The following is a 14259-nucleotide window of genomic DNA, read 5'->3' as shown; positions in this document are numbered from 1 at the left end:
AGCTGGACACTTTCAAATTCAAGAGCACTCCCCTTCCTGGGCCTTAGCCCCCGCCCCTTCCCCAGAGCTCCAGGCTCAAAATCACTTCTTTCACCTGCTAAAAATGCCTACCCTTCAGCTTTGACCTAGGGATCCCGGCTGAGCCAGCCCCCTGATTCTGACTAATCCAGAGGAATCATTTTCAAACCCAAATCTGACAGTGTCACTCCCCTGCTTAGGAAGCCTCCATAGCTCCCCACCACACCCGGGAGGAGGCAGCAGCTTCTCAGCCTGACGGCCCGACCCCTGCCCACCCTTCGCCTTGCTCCTCCATACCAAACCCAGAGTGAAATCATATTTCCTTCCCATTCCCTTGCCCAACCCAGCCCCTGTATTCTCATACCCCCAAACTTTTGTGTGAGCTGTGTTTTTTTCCTAGAATGCCTCCCTGCCTCTCAAATGGTCAGCTCCTGCTCAGCCTTTAGTGCCCAGCCCATGGCATCTCTTTGGGAAAAACTTCTTGGACTTTCCTGACACAGTTCTGAGCACATGGCATGGACCTTGCCTCGGTCCAGGTCTGTCTCCCCAGTTGACCAAAGACTCCCCAAGAGCAGGAAATGATCTGATTCGTCCCTGGAGTCCCATTGCTCAGCACAGGGCTGGATGCAAGAAGGGAGGGGCTGGATAAATATCTATACCTCTGCCTTTCTAGAACTGACCGGACTTGGATGTCTGATTATGGGAACTGGGTTCATGCTGGAGATGGGGAACGGAGAATGATATTTTAGGGGAATGTGATGAGTTATTTAAGGAATGCCTTCATTTGGTCCCTTCAAAAGCAGACTCTACGATGAGAATTGGGGTGCAAGGACTGTATCGGGGAGCCAATCCCAGTAAGGAATGGGGAAGAGAGACAAAGAAAGGAGAAAAGCCAATAAATCACGTGTGGATCGAAAGGTTATCACTGTGACAATCCCAGTGGGGACCCTCTGAGACACTGTGGAGAACTCACCTCAGAACTGACCCCCAAGGGGCCAGAAAGCTGGGGTATTCATTCACCAATCCCTGTCTCTAACTGGCTGGAGGTTACAGAACCTCCCCCACCCACCCCAGGCCCTCCTCCAGAGAGCACCCTTAGACAGAAACTCAGGGAGCAGCTGGGGAGACTGGGTGTCTGGGAAGTGTCTGCATACGACTTCCCAGATGGGCCAGGTGGATACGGGCAGGGCACCCACAGTGTCTGCTTCAGTGGGTGATGAATTTGAAGGGCCTGGGAGAAATCCAGGGGCAAGCATCAGAGGACACGTTGGGGTTATGGGCACTTAAAATCAAATCTATGTGCCCTCACGGGGGCCTGCAAAGCCCTTCGTGATGTGGCACCTAGTTCCTCTTTGACCTCATCTCCAACTACTCTCTCCCTTGCTCGCTCTAATCAACCACACTGGCCTTCTTTTCTTTCTTCCAATATGCCAAGCTCTTTCCTACCGCCTGGCCTTTGCATTCGCTGTTTCCTCTGCCTGGGATGCTCTCCTCAGTCTCTTTGCCTGGCTGGCTCTTTCCTCAACCTTCAAAGTCTCAATGTAGATATTCACAGAGGCCTTCTCTGACAGTCTGGTTCAAGTACTCCCTTCCCCACCTTCACTAACTTAGTTCTCTATTTTTTCCTTCTAGCCTTCGCTCCTTTCCTTCCTTCCTCATTCCTTCCTTCATTAGCAAGCATTTATGGAGCACTTACCACATGCTAGACAGCATCCTAGACACTGGACAGATAACGGTCAGCAAAACAAACATGTCATCTGACAAACAAACTCCCAGGAGCTTGCCTTCATTTCAGAAATAAACAAGCAACAAACAAACACCTATTTGCAATAGTGATAAGTGAGGGACTAGGGAGGTGCTGTGGGTGGAAACTAGAGGGAAGGGCCAGCTTTACCTAGGCCATCAAGGAAGTCCCCATTACCTCATCACGCTTGTCACTGTGTGTTTGTTTTTCCTCTGTCTCCCCTACTAGACTGTGAGGCCAAGGAACATGTTCCCTATGGTCTCCCCAGCACCTGGCATGGAGCCTAGGACAGCACGTGCTCAGTAAACACTTGGTAAATGAATGGCTCAAGACTTGGTGGTGGTTACAAGCCAAGGGATGGACAGCATTCCCCAGGGAGAATTTGTGGAAGAGGAAGAGCAGGAGGCCTAGGAAGACCCAGGGGGTGGAGCCTCAGAGAGGAAAGGATCTGGGGGTTCTGCCCAAGGCCAAGACAGAGAACCTCACCTTTGTCTCTTGCCCACACGTTCTCCTTGGCTGTTAGTTCCTCCTTGAGCTGGAAGGGCCTCTGAGAATCCATTGTTTCCAGCCTCAAAGGTCCCTGTAGTTAGGACCCAGGAGTCCAGGCCCCCTCCCTAGGGAACTTCAGAGTCTAAGGTACCAGGCTTAGAAAGGTCTCTGGGGCTTGGGGATTCAGATGGAGCCTGAACTTCTCCATACTTAAGAACCCCTGGCCCCACCCTTCTCTGCTGGGGCTAGGCTCAGGTGTCACCTCCTCCAGGAAGCCCTCCTTGACTTCCAATCTGAGTTAGAAGCCTCCTTCTGGCTCTTACAGCCCCCCAGCACTTCCCTCAGTCACTGCCCTGACCACCCCAAGTGTCATCCTCTGCCTAGCGGAGCTGTTATGAGTCAATACCTGTATGAGGGAAGCTGTAATTTAATGCCCAGATCCAAACAATGGGCGTAAATTGGCACTTGACTGGAGCCCCATCTCTCAGGGTCTTTTAAGGAGGGGGGAAAAGAATCTGGAAGCCAGCCAAGGTGGCAAGGTGGAAGGGAGTGGGAGGGGTACAGATTAAGTGCTTATTTCGAGGATATAAGGAACTGAAGGATGGGGGGTTGGGGACGGGAAGGTTTGGTGGGTCCTGCTTGAGCTGTCGTCCCGGCTCGTCACCGTCTGTACAATCCTGCGCAGGGGGCCGGCTTTTCCAGCCTCAGGCGCATCTGACAGGTGAAGGACAGCCTGCAAGGGCTGAGTCTGAAGGTCCGGCTCCCGCCACAGGGCGGTGGCCTAGAACGCATCAGGCCCGAGCCAGTATAAGGGGTGGGGCGTCGCGACGCAAGGCGAGGCACTCCCGCGCAGAGACACAGCACCAGTGTGACGTGGATTGTGTGTTTATGTAGGTAGAAAAAAGTGCACTGAGCAGTGAGGGGAGGGGAGAGGGACATCCTGGCCTGGCCTCGGATTCGTGGGAATTGCAAGGGCCCTCCTCCGGTCGGGGGGCTCCCTCAAGGCTGGGAATAAAGTGAAGCGCTCACGCGGGATCGCTTGCCAGTGTACGACCCACTTCGCGGGGCGCGTGGCCTTAGGATCGGCGGGGCCTTTTCTGAACTCGCCCATGGAGAACGTACAGTACCTTCGGGGCCGGTCCCTCCAGCGGGTGGCACCTCACGGAGCTGGGCTGGGGGAGCCCCAAGCTCTAAGAGCAAGGCCTTGGGGTCTGGAGAGCCCGGTCTTTTCGGGAAGGGCGAGGTTTTGGGGGCCGCGCTCTCCCAAAAGGGCGAGCCCGGCAGGCGGTCAGCCGAAGAGCTTGAGGAAGCAGGGCTGGCAGTAGGGCTTGCCGGCGCGCTCCTGGAAGGAGCCCTTGGTGAGCGGGCGCAGGCAGAAGGTGCAGGTGAAGTGGTCCGGATGGAAGCGGCGGCCCAGGGCCGACACGCATCGGCCGGTCACCGGGAGGCCACACGTGGCGCACAGCGACCCGCGCCGCGCATGGAAATGGTTCTCGCACAGCGGACGGCCCTCGTGCTCAAAAAAGCTGCCTCCCGAGAAGGGCGCGAAGCATTCCTGGGGAAGGGCAACCGCGAAAGGAAGTGTCAGCGCCGATCTCCAGACGAAATAACTTGCCTTACGAGCTGAATAACCCGCCCCCCGTCCCAAGACACCCCCTCCGACCCCCCGCAGCCCCTCGCACCGCCCTCAAAGGCGAAGCCTCGCCTCCCCAGGACCCTGCTCTGAATAATCGCCCCGCCCCAGGCTCCTAGTCCCGCCCCGCGCTGGCCTGTCCCTCCCAGGCCCCGCCCCCCAGCCACGCACCCTGCAGACAAAACAGTCTGGGTGCCAGAGTGCGCTGAGCGCCGAGATGTAGTTATCCAGAATGGGGCCTTGGCAGCCCTGGCAGCGCGGGGCGAAGAGCTGCAGGAAGTCTCGGCGGCAGTAGGGGCGGCCCTCCCGCTCGTGGAAACCTAGGAGCGGGAACCGAGTAGGAGGAAGGAAAAGGGTGCGAGGTGGCACCAGGAGCCCCACAAGATCTGAGGCTATGGGGCCAGGGGAGGCGGTAGGCGGCGAGGGATGGGGTCTGGGGCGGGGGCAGAGCGGGAATGGGTGGGATGGGAACACACAGGGGGACAGCTTGGGGCCAGGAGAGAGAGGAGAAAATTCGCGGCCCCGAGGACTGCGGAGGTCGTAGTGCGCTGGCCTAAAGAGAGCAGGGCGGGATGTCGAGCTGACCCGCGGCTTTCAAGGTGGGAGTCAAGCTCTCACCCTCATCTCCGAAGGGCTCCCCGCAACTGACGCAGCAGAAATGCTCCGGGTGCCAGTGGGTGCCCAAGGCAGTAACCATCTTCTGCGGGGAATAAAAGGGAACACTCAGTGTGGCCCTCAATTACTACTCCCCTCCCTCTTCCGCCCTGAACCTAGGTGAGTGGGTGGAAGTGCGAGTGTAAGGTGTGGGAGCCCTAAGCAGGAACTTGGGAATCAAAGAGACAGGGCGAAGTCTAAAGGGCCGTGGACGAGAACGAGGGGCGGGGCTGGGGTGGGTGTGGGGATGGGAGAATTGTAAGTGGATGAGGCCCATCCCATAGGCGCCTTGGGTGAGACAGAGGCGGGGCTCACGTGTCTGATGGGTTGATTGCAGAGGCCGCATCTCGGGGAGAAGCGCTCGAAGTAGCACTCGGGACAGAAGGGAGCTCCATCCTTCTCGAAGAAGCTGCTGCCTCCCAGGGCTGTGGAACAGCCACCGCAAACGAAGTGCTCAGGGTGCCAAGCACGGCCAAGCGCCGTCACCACCTGCGAGTTGGGGGGTGAGGCCTGGGTCAGAGTGGCCCTCGGGCTGCCATGTGCCCGGTGAGTCAAGGTTTACGTGGTACTTTTCGAATCTTATCTGTGAGCAATCAGGATGAAGAATCTAACGTTCAAGTCACTCAGTCTGTAAGTGATGGAGACTCGACCCGTCTTCCAGCACAGTGCCTAGGGCCCAGCATACTTTAGGAACCCACAAAAATGTTGTAATTTCTTTTAAAATTAGAAGAAAAAATGAGCTAGGAGAAGAATGATTTCATATATAATACTAATATATTCACCTTTATACCAACACAGTCATAAAATGCAATTTTTAATATAATTTTATTAATGGAAGAAGGGACCCATGAAGGTGAAAGTGTTCAGGGCCCACGAAAGTCACAATGCTACCCTGCTTTGCTGAGGTTGGAAATTCTAGGATGGCGGTAGGGCGCTTTATCTAGCAGGAGGAACTAGGTCAACCACTGGGCACAGTTGCCAGTAACATCTGCTCAGTCAGTAAGCCAAGGACCGGAGCTCCCAACCCAGACTGGTGGGTGGAGCCAATGAGGCTTTTGTGGAGGTTAATTGAGATGGGGGTTTGTAAAGGAGCCTGGCACACACAATCCACATAACTGGATTGGCATTCTTACTCTGCCACATACTTGCTGTGTGACTTGGAGCTTCAGTTTCCTCATCCGTAAAATACGAATAACAATAGTACCCATTGGCTCTCAGTAAAGATGGGTCTGTGGGTCTCTACTCCCTTATTCGCAGGGTTCCACTTACTTGCCCAGCAATGGGTTTATTGCAGGAGCCACAGAGGCCCTTGGCTTGGGTGGGAACGCCTCGGCGGCTGAGGTCAGACTGAAGCAGCCCCAGCATGGTGTCTAGGCTGCCTTTGCCAGCGGGCCCTGGTGGGGAGGCAGAGCCCTCATTCACGGAGCTTGGCACTGGTGGCTGGGTTGGCCCAGAGGCCGGAAGCTGCAGCAGAGAGGACAGGAGAGTTGAGTCAGCAAGGCAGCAGATGTGGGAGGGTCTAAAATGGGTTGAGAGCCACAAATCCACACTGGCCCACCCCTCACTCCCTGAGTGACTCACATGATTCTGGACACGGAAGTCAGAGAGTGAGGCCATCAGCCTATCTAGCTCCAGGGTGGCTGAGGTGGCCGAAGGCTTTGGGAGAACAGGGCATGGACTGGGAGGGCTGTGAAGAACACAACTTGTGTCAGCTTACAGCCGCAGAGTAACGCTTCCTCCCGTAACTCAGGCATCCAGGACTGATCACCCCTCTCCCAGCCCTGCCAACTATGCCAAACTCACGGGCTGGGCCTTTTCTTGTCCTCAGATTGGTCCTCCTTCTGCTCCCCTGCAGTCTCCTTGCTAGATGGGAACTGAGACATTATTTCATCTGCAGAGAGGATAGAAGGGCACTGGACACGGGGCCATGCTCTAGCCTCCTTCCCAGTTAAGGCTTGTATCCCTTTAGCTGCTCCTCTGGGAAGTCTATACCCACTTAGTGTCTGCCCTGCCCTGCCCCCCATCCCATCAAGCCCTGCCCTAGTAACGCTGGTACCTGTGATGTTGAACTGAGTAGCGTTAAGTTCCTGAAGCAACCGGTCTAGCTCACAGAGACCCGTGCCCAAGACACCACAGGAAGAGGAGAATGGAGGGGCTGCAGGGGCCGCAGGCTTCGGGGATCGAGGCTTGCATACCGTGCTGGGAAACAGGGTGGGGGCCTGGGTTCAGGGGTGGGGAATACAAGCCTGAGTCCCAATTGGCTCCCCCATCTCCCAGTACCCAGCCCCCTCACCTATACAGATGATCCTTGTCCCCAGAGGCTCCTGAAGATTCCCCGGACCCCATCTATAGAGAAAGACATATGTGTGGGATGATAGGCCTGTACTTTACTGTACTGTAAAGTACAGTACTGTACTTGCCTGTACTGTACCGCACCCACTCAGGCCTAGATTCCCTTTGCCCCTGCCAAACCTGGCCCTAGTGGTTGCCCCAGTCCCCAGCATCTGATCTCACCTGTGTCAGAGGAGACGTGAGGGGCTCTGGGGGCCGCTCTTTTAGAGCCCCTGACCTTGGCATGTGTGAGGTTGTGGTCTCCAGGTCAGAGAGCAGGGCATCTGCAGGGAGAGGCCGTCAAGGGTGAGAGGTTGGGAGGTCAAGGTTAAGGCAGAGACAGGGCCTTAAGAGATCAGAGAACAAGTGTTCTAAGTGGGCAGTGTTTGAGTTGGATGGAAGCCAGTATTAGGAGCAGAGGTCAAGAATCAGAAGAAACACAAAGCCAGACCAAGGCAGAGATGTGTAAGGGCAGCAAGGACTATTTAAGATCAGAACATCCCACATGGCTCATCCTGAGGTTCATATACAAATTCAGCTACCTGATTCTTTTATTCTCCGAATCTTCCGTAATGCAGTCAAAAGCGGCTTTTTACTGGAGCCAAATTTGGCTTCACCCCAAATTGCTCAATTGGCTGTATGCCTGACACCAGCTTTCTGATTGGATGCTCTTTCTGCCACACCCCCTACACCTAAAGAGACCCCTCCCAGCCCTGGCCCACCTCCAGACGCCACTGGGCTCCACCCTATGCACCTCATTGGTGAGTCTCCTGGGACCTGCTTTCTGATTGGCTTATTCTTCACCGTACCAGTGAGCGTTACCCCAGCTGAGCAGCACCCCCTACTGCAGGGTGCTGGAACCCTTTCTCTCCCACGAAGGGCACAGCTTTCCAGCCCCGTTTCTAACAGACAGGGAGGATGAGATGCCTGGGTGCTCCTTCCTGCCCCAAGACCGACCGACCGACAGACAGACAGACAGACAGACAGACAGACAGACACACACACACACACACACACACACACACACACACACACACACACACACACGCCGTCCCCCTCCCCTGCCCCCCACCCTCCATCCCCAGATCCGGATCCTTTGAACTCATTACCTTCCAGAATCTAGAAGTCCCTGCCCCTTTACTCTGCATCTCTGAGTGCCTTGGTGGAACTCTTAACCTCTCCCTGGCATCTTGGCACTCATCTATTATACTTTCTGCCCCAAGGACCTGACCCCTACCATACTTAAGGGCCCTTAACTCTTTCCTTCCCAAAACCCTAGGGCAAGCCCATTTTCTTCTCCAGAACTTGATGTCATATTCTCCCTTCCCGTCTACTTTCCCAGTCCCTGGACCCAAGGTGCCTTTAACTCCTCCCTTTCCAGAGCTCCTGAGCCCAGGCACCGACAGGCGCTGCGCCTCCCTGCCCATCCGTCCGCAGCCACTGATGGAGGAGTGGAGCGAGGGAAGAAGGGAGGGAGCAGCCAGTCTGGCAAAGGCAGGAAGGGAGAGGCAGGAAGGGGGACGTGGAGTCGGAAAGGAGGCGCCGGCAGAGACCAGAAGCGAGAAGACAGGAGGCAGGGATGGAGAGATGCCGGGAGTGCGAGGGTGCGCCAGGATGGGGAAGCGGGTCCACGCGGTGGGGAGGGACTGGGGACAAGGGCACCCGGGCCCCACTCACCCAGGTCCTCCATGACGGGGCGCGGGCAGACCGCGCGCGGGGCGAGCAGGGCGGGGGCCGTGTCCGGTGGGGGCGGGGGGCGGGGGGACGTCCGGGAGCTGGAGGCCCAGCCGTGACCATGTAAGGAAGCCGGGACCCGCTGGGATAGGGCTGGGGGGGGGGGGCAATGAACGGGAGAACCCGGGGTGGGGGCCTGAAAGGGAGGGAGGGCCCCGGGGCCCCGGCCCACTCAGGCCCAGCCTGCTTGCTTGCTGCGGAGACGGCCACACCCCAGCCTTGGCCTCAGCGGCAGGGAGCCCCAGGCCGCCAGAGCCAAAGTAAGAAAGTGGCTCTTGCAGACTAAGCTGGGGATCCTCTGCCTGTGAGACCATTAGACACAGACTGAGGCCCCCAAGCCCACCCCCACCCCAAAACTAGCACCCTGAGTCTTAGACAGAGCTCCCCTCCCACCCAGGCTGTTCCTGGGAGCCTGCTCCAGACAGAGTTTTGGGGCTGGAGGTGGGAGTGATGTTCTAAGGATCAGTCAGATCCCAGGTTCTGAGACCTTCCCTTAGAGACCATGACAATGACATAAACAGAGATCCCAAAGGGCACACAAACTAGATACAAAGAAATCTCTCAGAGACAGAGAGACACAATGAACCCACCCACAGACTCTAAGCTATAGTGTTGGAAACAGACATACAGACACAGGTAAACAGAAACAGCCCCACAGACTCAGGGGAAACACTCCCAGGCAGCCAGACCCCAGCCAGCCATCCTCAGCACTGAGATGAGCCAGACCTGTCCCAAAAGAGCCCTTTCCCAAGATACTGCTGAATATAGAGAAGAAAGCAAGACACAGGCTCCAGCCACAAAGGAACAAGAGGCCTTCCCTGGACTGAGACCCTGAGAAATCAAGTCGGAAACGAGAAACTCTATAGATAGGTGTGGACAGACACAACAGGTGTGGCTGCAGCCACTGGACTGTGGGTCTCAACCCAGACCTGAGTCCAGACATGAGCACTGGAATGGGGGCAGGGGGTCCCTCAACCCAGCAGTAAATCAGAACCTGGGAGCTGTTTTCAAAATACTGATGCCCAAGTCACCCTCCCCTCAGTCCAATTCAGTCAGAAAGGGCCCAGACATCAGTATTTTTAAAAAGCTCTCTGCGGACTTCCCTGGCAGTCCAGTGGTTAGGACTCCATGCTTCCACTGCAGAGGGCATGGGTTGGATCCCTGGTCAGGGAACTAAGATACTGCATGCAGATCCCACATGCCGCGTGTCACACACACACGCAAAAATGCCAGAGAGAGAAATGAAGAGATCCTTACATAAATATTTATATAATACATTAGCGGGGGAAAAAAAGCTCTCTGGGTGGTTTTAAGGCACAGCCTGAGAACAGAGACCTGGACACTCCCTGAGGCACAGAGGCAGCAAGGGGCAACCTTAGTTCCCCAGAAGCTAGCAGACAGGCCCAGTCCAGACACTGTCCTCAAAGTCAGGCTGCCACCTAAGTGGCCAGTGATCTGGGAGCCAGATTATGGAGACACTGCCTGGACGACCAAAGCAATGCAAGCCCTTTGCTCACCTGAATGCCAGCCTAGGGCTCCAGCTCCCTCTGGGCATGACTAAGGGCCTCAGGGGCTTGAAGAACACAGTAGATCTTCCCTCAGAAAAATGGCAGGACAGTTGGCCCAAGAGATGAAAATGGATCCAGAGACTAAAGACACACAAGGGGTGAAGGGAACTGAGGAAACCATAATGCCAAGGTCTTGGATATACATCCTCACACTCACATCCCCTCAGCACAACCCTCTTAGTCCTCATCAAGGTCTGTGTCCAGTTGGGTGGCTATCTGAGCAATGAAGTAGCCTCAGCAGGAAGCAGGCTTCCCCTGGGGTCTAAAACCACATCCTCAGAAGAAGCCTGGGAACTCAACCATATCCCAGGGCTCCAGGAACCAGCGCATAATTACTTACTAAACTCCTGGGCTTCCCTGGTGGCGCAGTGGTTAAGAATCCGCCTGCCAATGCAGGGGACACAGGTTCGAGCCCTGGTCCGGGAAGATTCCACATGCCATGGAGCCACTAGACCCGTGCGCCACAACTACCGAGCCTGCGCTCTAGAGTCGGAGAGCCACAACTACTGAAGCCCACATGCCGCAACTACTGACGCCCGTGCGCCTAGAGCCTGTGCCCCGCAACAAGAGAAGCCACCGCAATGAGAAGCCCGCGCACCGCAACGAAGAGTAGCCCCTGCTCGCCACAACTAGAGAAAGCCCGCGCTCAGCAACGAGGACCCAACGCAGCCAAAAGTAAATAAATAAAAAATTTAGAAAACAACTCCTATACGCCAAGGGTGGCCTGTATTGAGACACAGAAACCGGGACAGGACCCTACTTGAATGGGTGAAGGGGTCGGGGTACTACCACAGGAAGGTAAGCAGAGACACCACACAACAGGGGTAGCCAACTCCAAAGTGTTTAATTCCAACTCCAGAAAGCTGAGCCAGGCCAAGTGCCTGGGGCCCTGGGCCGTCCTCCATCTTGTGGGCCCCATGCCTCGCCTTGGCTTCTCACTCCTGAGCCTTCAGATCATCATCCCGGGGTCTCGGCCCACCCTCTCATCGGTCCTTGACGGGGACTCCTCCTGCTCGGCCTCCTCCTGTGCCGCTCTGAGGGAGAACTCCTCACAGCCAACGCATCCTCGGGCCTCCTCCCAGGGGACATCAACCGTCTAGGCTGGGACCCTCGCTCCCCAATTCTACCCCCATCACCACAGCCAGGAAGGCCTCAGTTAGGGTCCCGGCCTCGTCGCCTGCTGCCTCCACAAGCCCCACCAGGGCCAGGGCCCGCTTCCGTGGGCACTGCCCCGGCCCCAGGGTCCAGCGAGCACAGTGGGCAGCCAGCCGGGGCCGGCCCAGGCGGAACACCTCACCCACTGACTCGGGGCCGCCCTGGGGTCCCAGGTGGATGCGGCCCACGGCCTCTTCCAGCTCCTCCTCCAGCCCGGGCAGCAGGAAACGGCCAGCAGCTTCCAGGGCTTCCTCAGCCTCTGAGCCCAGCAGGGGCTGGCCCGGCGGAGGGACGGGCCCCAGGGCAGCTCCGCAGCCCCGGCAGCCATGCAGGTAATGCAGGACAGGCCAGGCTGCGCTGGGTGACAGGCCCCGCAGTGGCACTAGGTCCATGTGGGCTTCGGCAAAGCTGCCAGCTAGCAGGGCACGAAAAAAGGGGGAGGCGGTGGCTGAGGCCGCTCTCTGAGCAGGGAGCCGGAGACCTGAGTCCAGCAGGAAGTGGAGGTCAGGGGCCGGCGCGTGGGCAGGGCCCAGCAGAGGCTCATAGAGGCAAGGGGAGGGCGGGTCCAGGTCCAAGGGGATTGCAGGTAGGAGGGCCGGGCTCACAGCGGGAGACACCAGGCCTTGGAGGCAGGAAAGGGAGTCCGCGGCAAAGAAGAGGAAGAGTGGGTGTGGAGCTGGCCGAGTGAGTGCTGAGAGGAGGAGACGGAGGCCGCCCTGGTCCAGAAGCAGCCGGCGCCACAGGGAGGGCTTCCTTCGGGGAGAAAAGAGAACCTTTCAGAAGGTGGGAAAAGGCGGGGCTGGGGAACAGCAACCTTGCTCCCCCCACCCCTGCGAGGCACCCACGCCTCCCTCACCGACAGATGAAGGGCAGGGTGAGTGCGCAGGCCACGCGGTCCTCAGGGCTCCCGGAGAGAAGCAGGTGAGTGAGGGCACCCACTCCAAAGGGCGATTCGGCCTGCACGGTCAGGTTCTGCAGCAGCATCTCACCTGCAGGGGTGGGCAGAGCAGGTCAGGTTGGGAGCTGGTATCCAAGATGGCAGTGGATGGGCAGGACAGGCCTCTGGGTCCCCGAAAGGAATGGGGGCGAACAACCCCGGGGCAAGGAAGAGGGGGATGACTGCAGGCCCTGGAGGGATGGGGTCTGGACACTAAGAACTGGAGGTCAAGGGCAAGAACGGGGAGTGAGATGGTCAAGGAGTGAGTCTGGGCCCTCAAGGACTGAAACAGGGCACAGAAGCCTGGGCATTCCTTGGCAGGGCTGGAAGGGGTGGTGGGGCCTGGGAGGACATGGTGCCTGGGCCTGGGTTCACCGTCAGTGGGCCCAGTGGTAGTCAAGGACAGTGCAGGAGTCAGGACAATGCAGAGCCAAGAAGACACTGGGTAAGGAGACAAAGACAGGCACAAGTCTAAGCTGTTCGGGCCAAGCCCAGTGTTGGGGTCTCTGGGCCCCAAGGCTCGGGCAGAGGCTGAAGAACTCTGCGTGTGGGGGACAGTGGAGCAGAAGGGAGTCCCTCCCCGCCACCACCTAGTGGCTGAGGTTGTCCAAACGGAGGGCGGTGGGCAGAGGAGGGCAGTGAGACAGCGGGTGAGCTGCAGGGTGCGCAGAAGGCATGGAGGGGCTCGTGGCCTCACACGTGGGCAGAGAGGCGCGCGGGTACCCACCCAGCTCCCGGTGCTGGTGCTGGCTGCGCCGAGCGGGCCGGGCGCGCAGCGCGGGCCAGTCGTCGGGGGCGACGCCGAGCACGAGCCAGGCGCGCAGCAGCGCCGCCCCGTAGCTGCGCACGAAGGCCTCGAGGCAGGCGGGATTGCAGGTGAGCCGCGCCAGGATGCGCAGCGCGCGGGGGCTCGGCGAGCCCGGTGCGCCCGTCACGTAGGCCAGCAAGCCGCACAGGGCCTGGCCGGTCACCAGCGCCCCGCTGGGGTCGGGAGCCTGGGAGAAGCGCGACAGCAGCAGCAGCGCTGGCCCCTCGCGGCCCCAGGGCTCCTCGGGGGCAGTGGCGGCGGGGCTGCGGCCGGGCGGGCGCAGGGCGCGGGGCGTCCGCAGCGAGGTCGGGCCCAGGGAGGGGCTGGCCCGACTGGCCGGCTCTGGCGGTGGCGGACGGCGCTCGCGCCGCTCGGGCGACCAGTCGGGAGAGATGTCTCCCGGGCCTGCAGCATAGCCCTCGGAGATCAGCCAGGACCTGCCGAGGGAGAAAGAGGGGATGGAACCCAGAGCCGAGGGGAGGGGGCAGGGCCAAAAGACGCGTTGTGCAAAAAGAGGTGACAGAGGCCAGGAGAGAGGGTGGGTCTGAGCGGGAGACAGGGAAAAAGGGAGGTAGGGGCAAACCCCAGCTCATTCAGCAATTACTGATGCCTATTGTGTGCTAAGCCCCGTTTCAGGTGCTGGGGAGAAGCAGTGAGCAGAAGGTCCTGCCTCCTAGAGTCTATATTCTAGTGAGGAGAAACAGATAACAAAATAAGGAAGCCACAAGGTATGTTAGTGTGCAGTTAGTGTGGTGTGAAGTGATGCATATGGAGCAAAGTAAAAGGGAACAGAAAAGAGCCCGGGGAGGGGAGAGCTGACATTTTTAAATTGGGTGCTGCTGAGGGTGAGATCTAATCAAGGCATCTTGGAGGAAGAGTGCCCTAGGCACAGGGAACAATAACCAAAGAGGCCCTGAGATGGTACTTATCTGCCAGGTTCAAAAACTAGCTAGAAGGCCAATGTGTAAGAGTACAGTGGGCACCAGGAAAGCAGTGGGAAATGAGGTCAGGAGTTCACAGAACTCTGACGTTTACTGAGCGCTGCTTAATGCCAGGTAAGGTTTAAAGTGCCCTCATTTGATCTTTACAACAGCTCTATGGGGTAGGTATGTATTATCCTTCGTTCTACTAACAAGGAATCCGATGCTCAGAGAAGTTTATTAACTTTTCTGAGATGACTCAGTTTGT

At 57.8% G+C, this 14259-nt stretch overlaps 1 protein-coding gene and 1 long non-coding RNA gene across 4 annotated transcripts in view; one reads left to right on the top strand and one right to left on the bottom strand.

Annotated features, from left to right (window-relative positions):
* Positions 1-3120: 3120 nt before the first annotated feature.
* Positions 3121-14259, bottom strand: part of ARMC5 (armadillo repeat containing 5) — an 18136-nt gene continuing 6997 nt past the window's right edge. Inside the window, exons 4-17 of one of the 3 annotated variants that reach the window (XR_010836466.1) lie at positions 12991-13508; positions 12183-12315; positions 11469-12079; positions 8547-8644; positions 7053-7215; positions 6832-6884; positions 6595-6737; positions 6342-6429; positions 6120-6225; positions 5808-6002; positions 4854-5027; positions 4503-4584; positions 4056-4204; positions 3121-3806 (exon numbers count right to left, since the gene is read on the bottom strand). Coding sequence is in view for 1 of the 3 variants with exons in the window: in XM_067012752.1 (XP_066868853.1) it covers positions 3540-3806; positions 4056-4204; positions 4503-4584; positions 4854-5027; positions 5808-6002; positions 6120-6225; positions 6342-6429; positions 6595-6737; positions 6832-6884; positions 7053-7153; positions 11469-12079; positions 12183-12315; positions 12991-13508 (2620 nt within the window). In the remaining 2 variants the exon portion in view is untranslated. The remainder of the gene's footprint in view (positions 3807-4055; positions 4205-4502; positions 4585-4853; positions 5028-5807; positions 6003-6119; positions 6226-6341; positions 6430-6594; positions 6738-6831; positions 6885-7052; positions 7216-8546; positions 8645-11468; positions 12080-12182; positions 12316-12990; positions 13509-14259) is intronic. The other 2 variants (XR_010836465.1, XM_067012752.1) reach the window with 2 other exon arrangements.
* On the top strand, positions 8209-10874 carry LOC136792536 (uncharacterized). The gene is made up of 2 exons (XR_010836467.1): positions 8209-8473; positions 10568-10874. It is a non-coding gene; the product is annotated as an uncharacterized lncRNA (long non-coding RNA).

This window comes from Kogia breviceps, chromosome 14, assembly GCF_026419965.1.
Source record: "Kogia breviceps isolate mKogBre1 chromosome 14, mKogBre1 haplotype 1, whole genome shotgun sequence".
Classification (NCBI taxonomy): domain Eukaryota; kingdom Metazoa; phylum Chordata; class Mammalia; order Artiodactyla; family Physeteridae; genus Kogia; species Kogia breviceps.
Note: the sequence above shows the minus strand (reverse complement) of the source record. Positions and strands in the feature narration are given on the sequence as shown.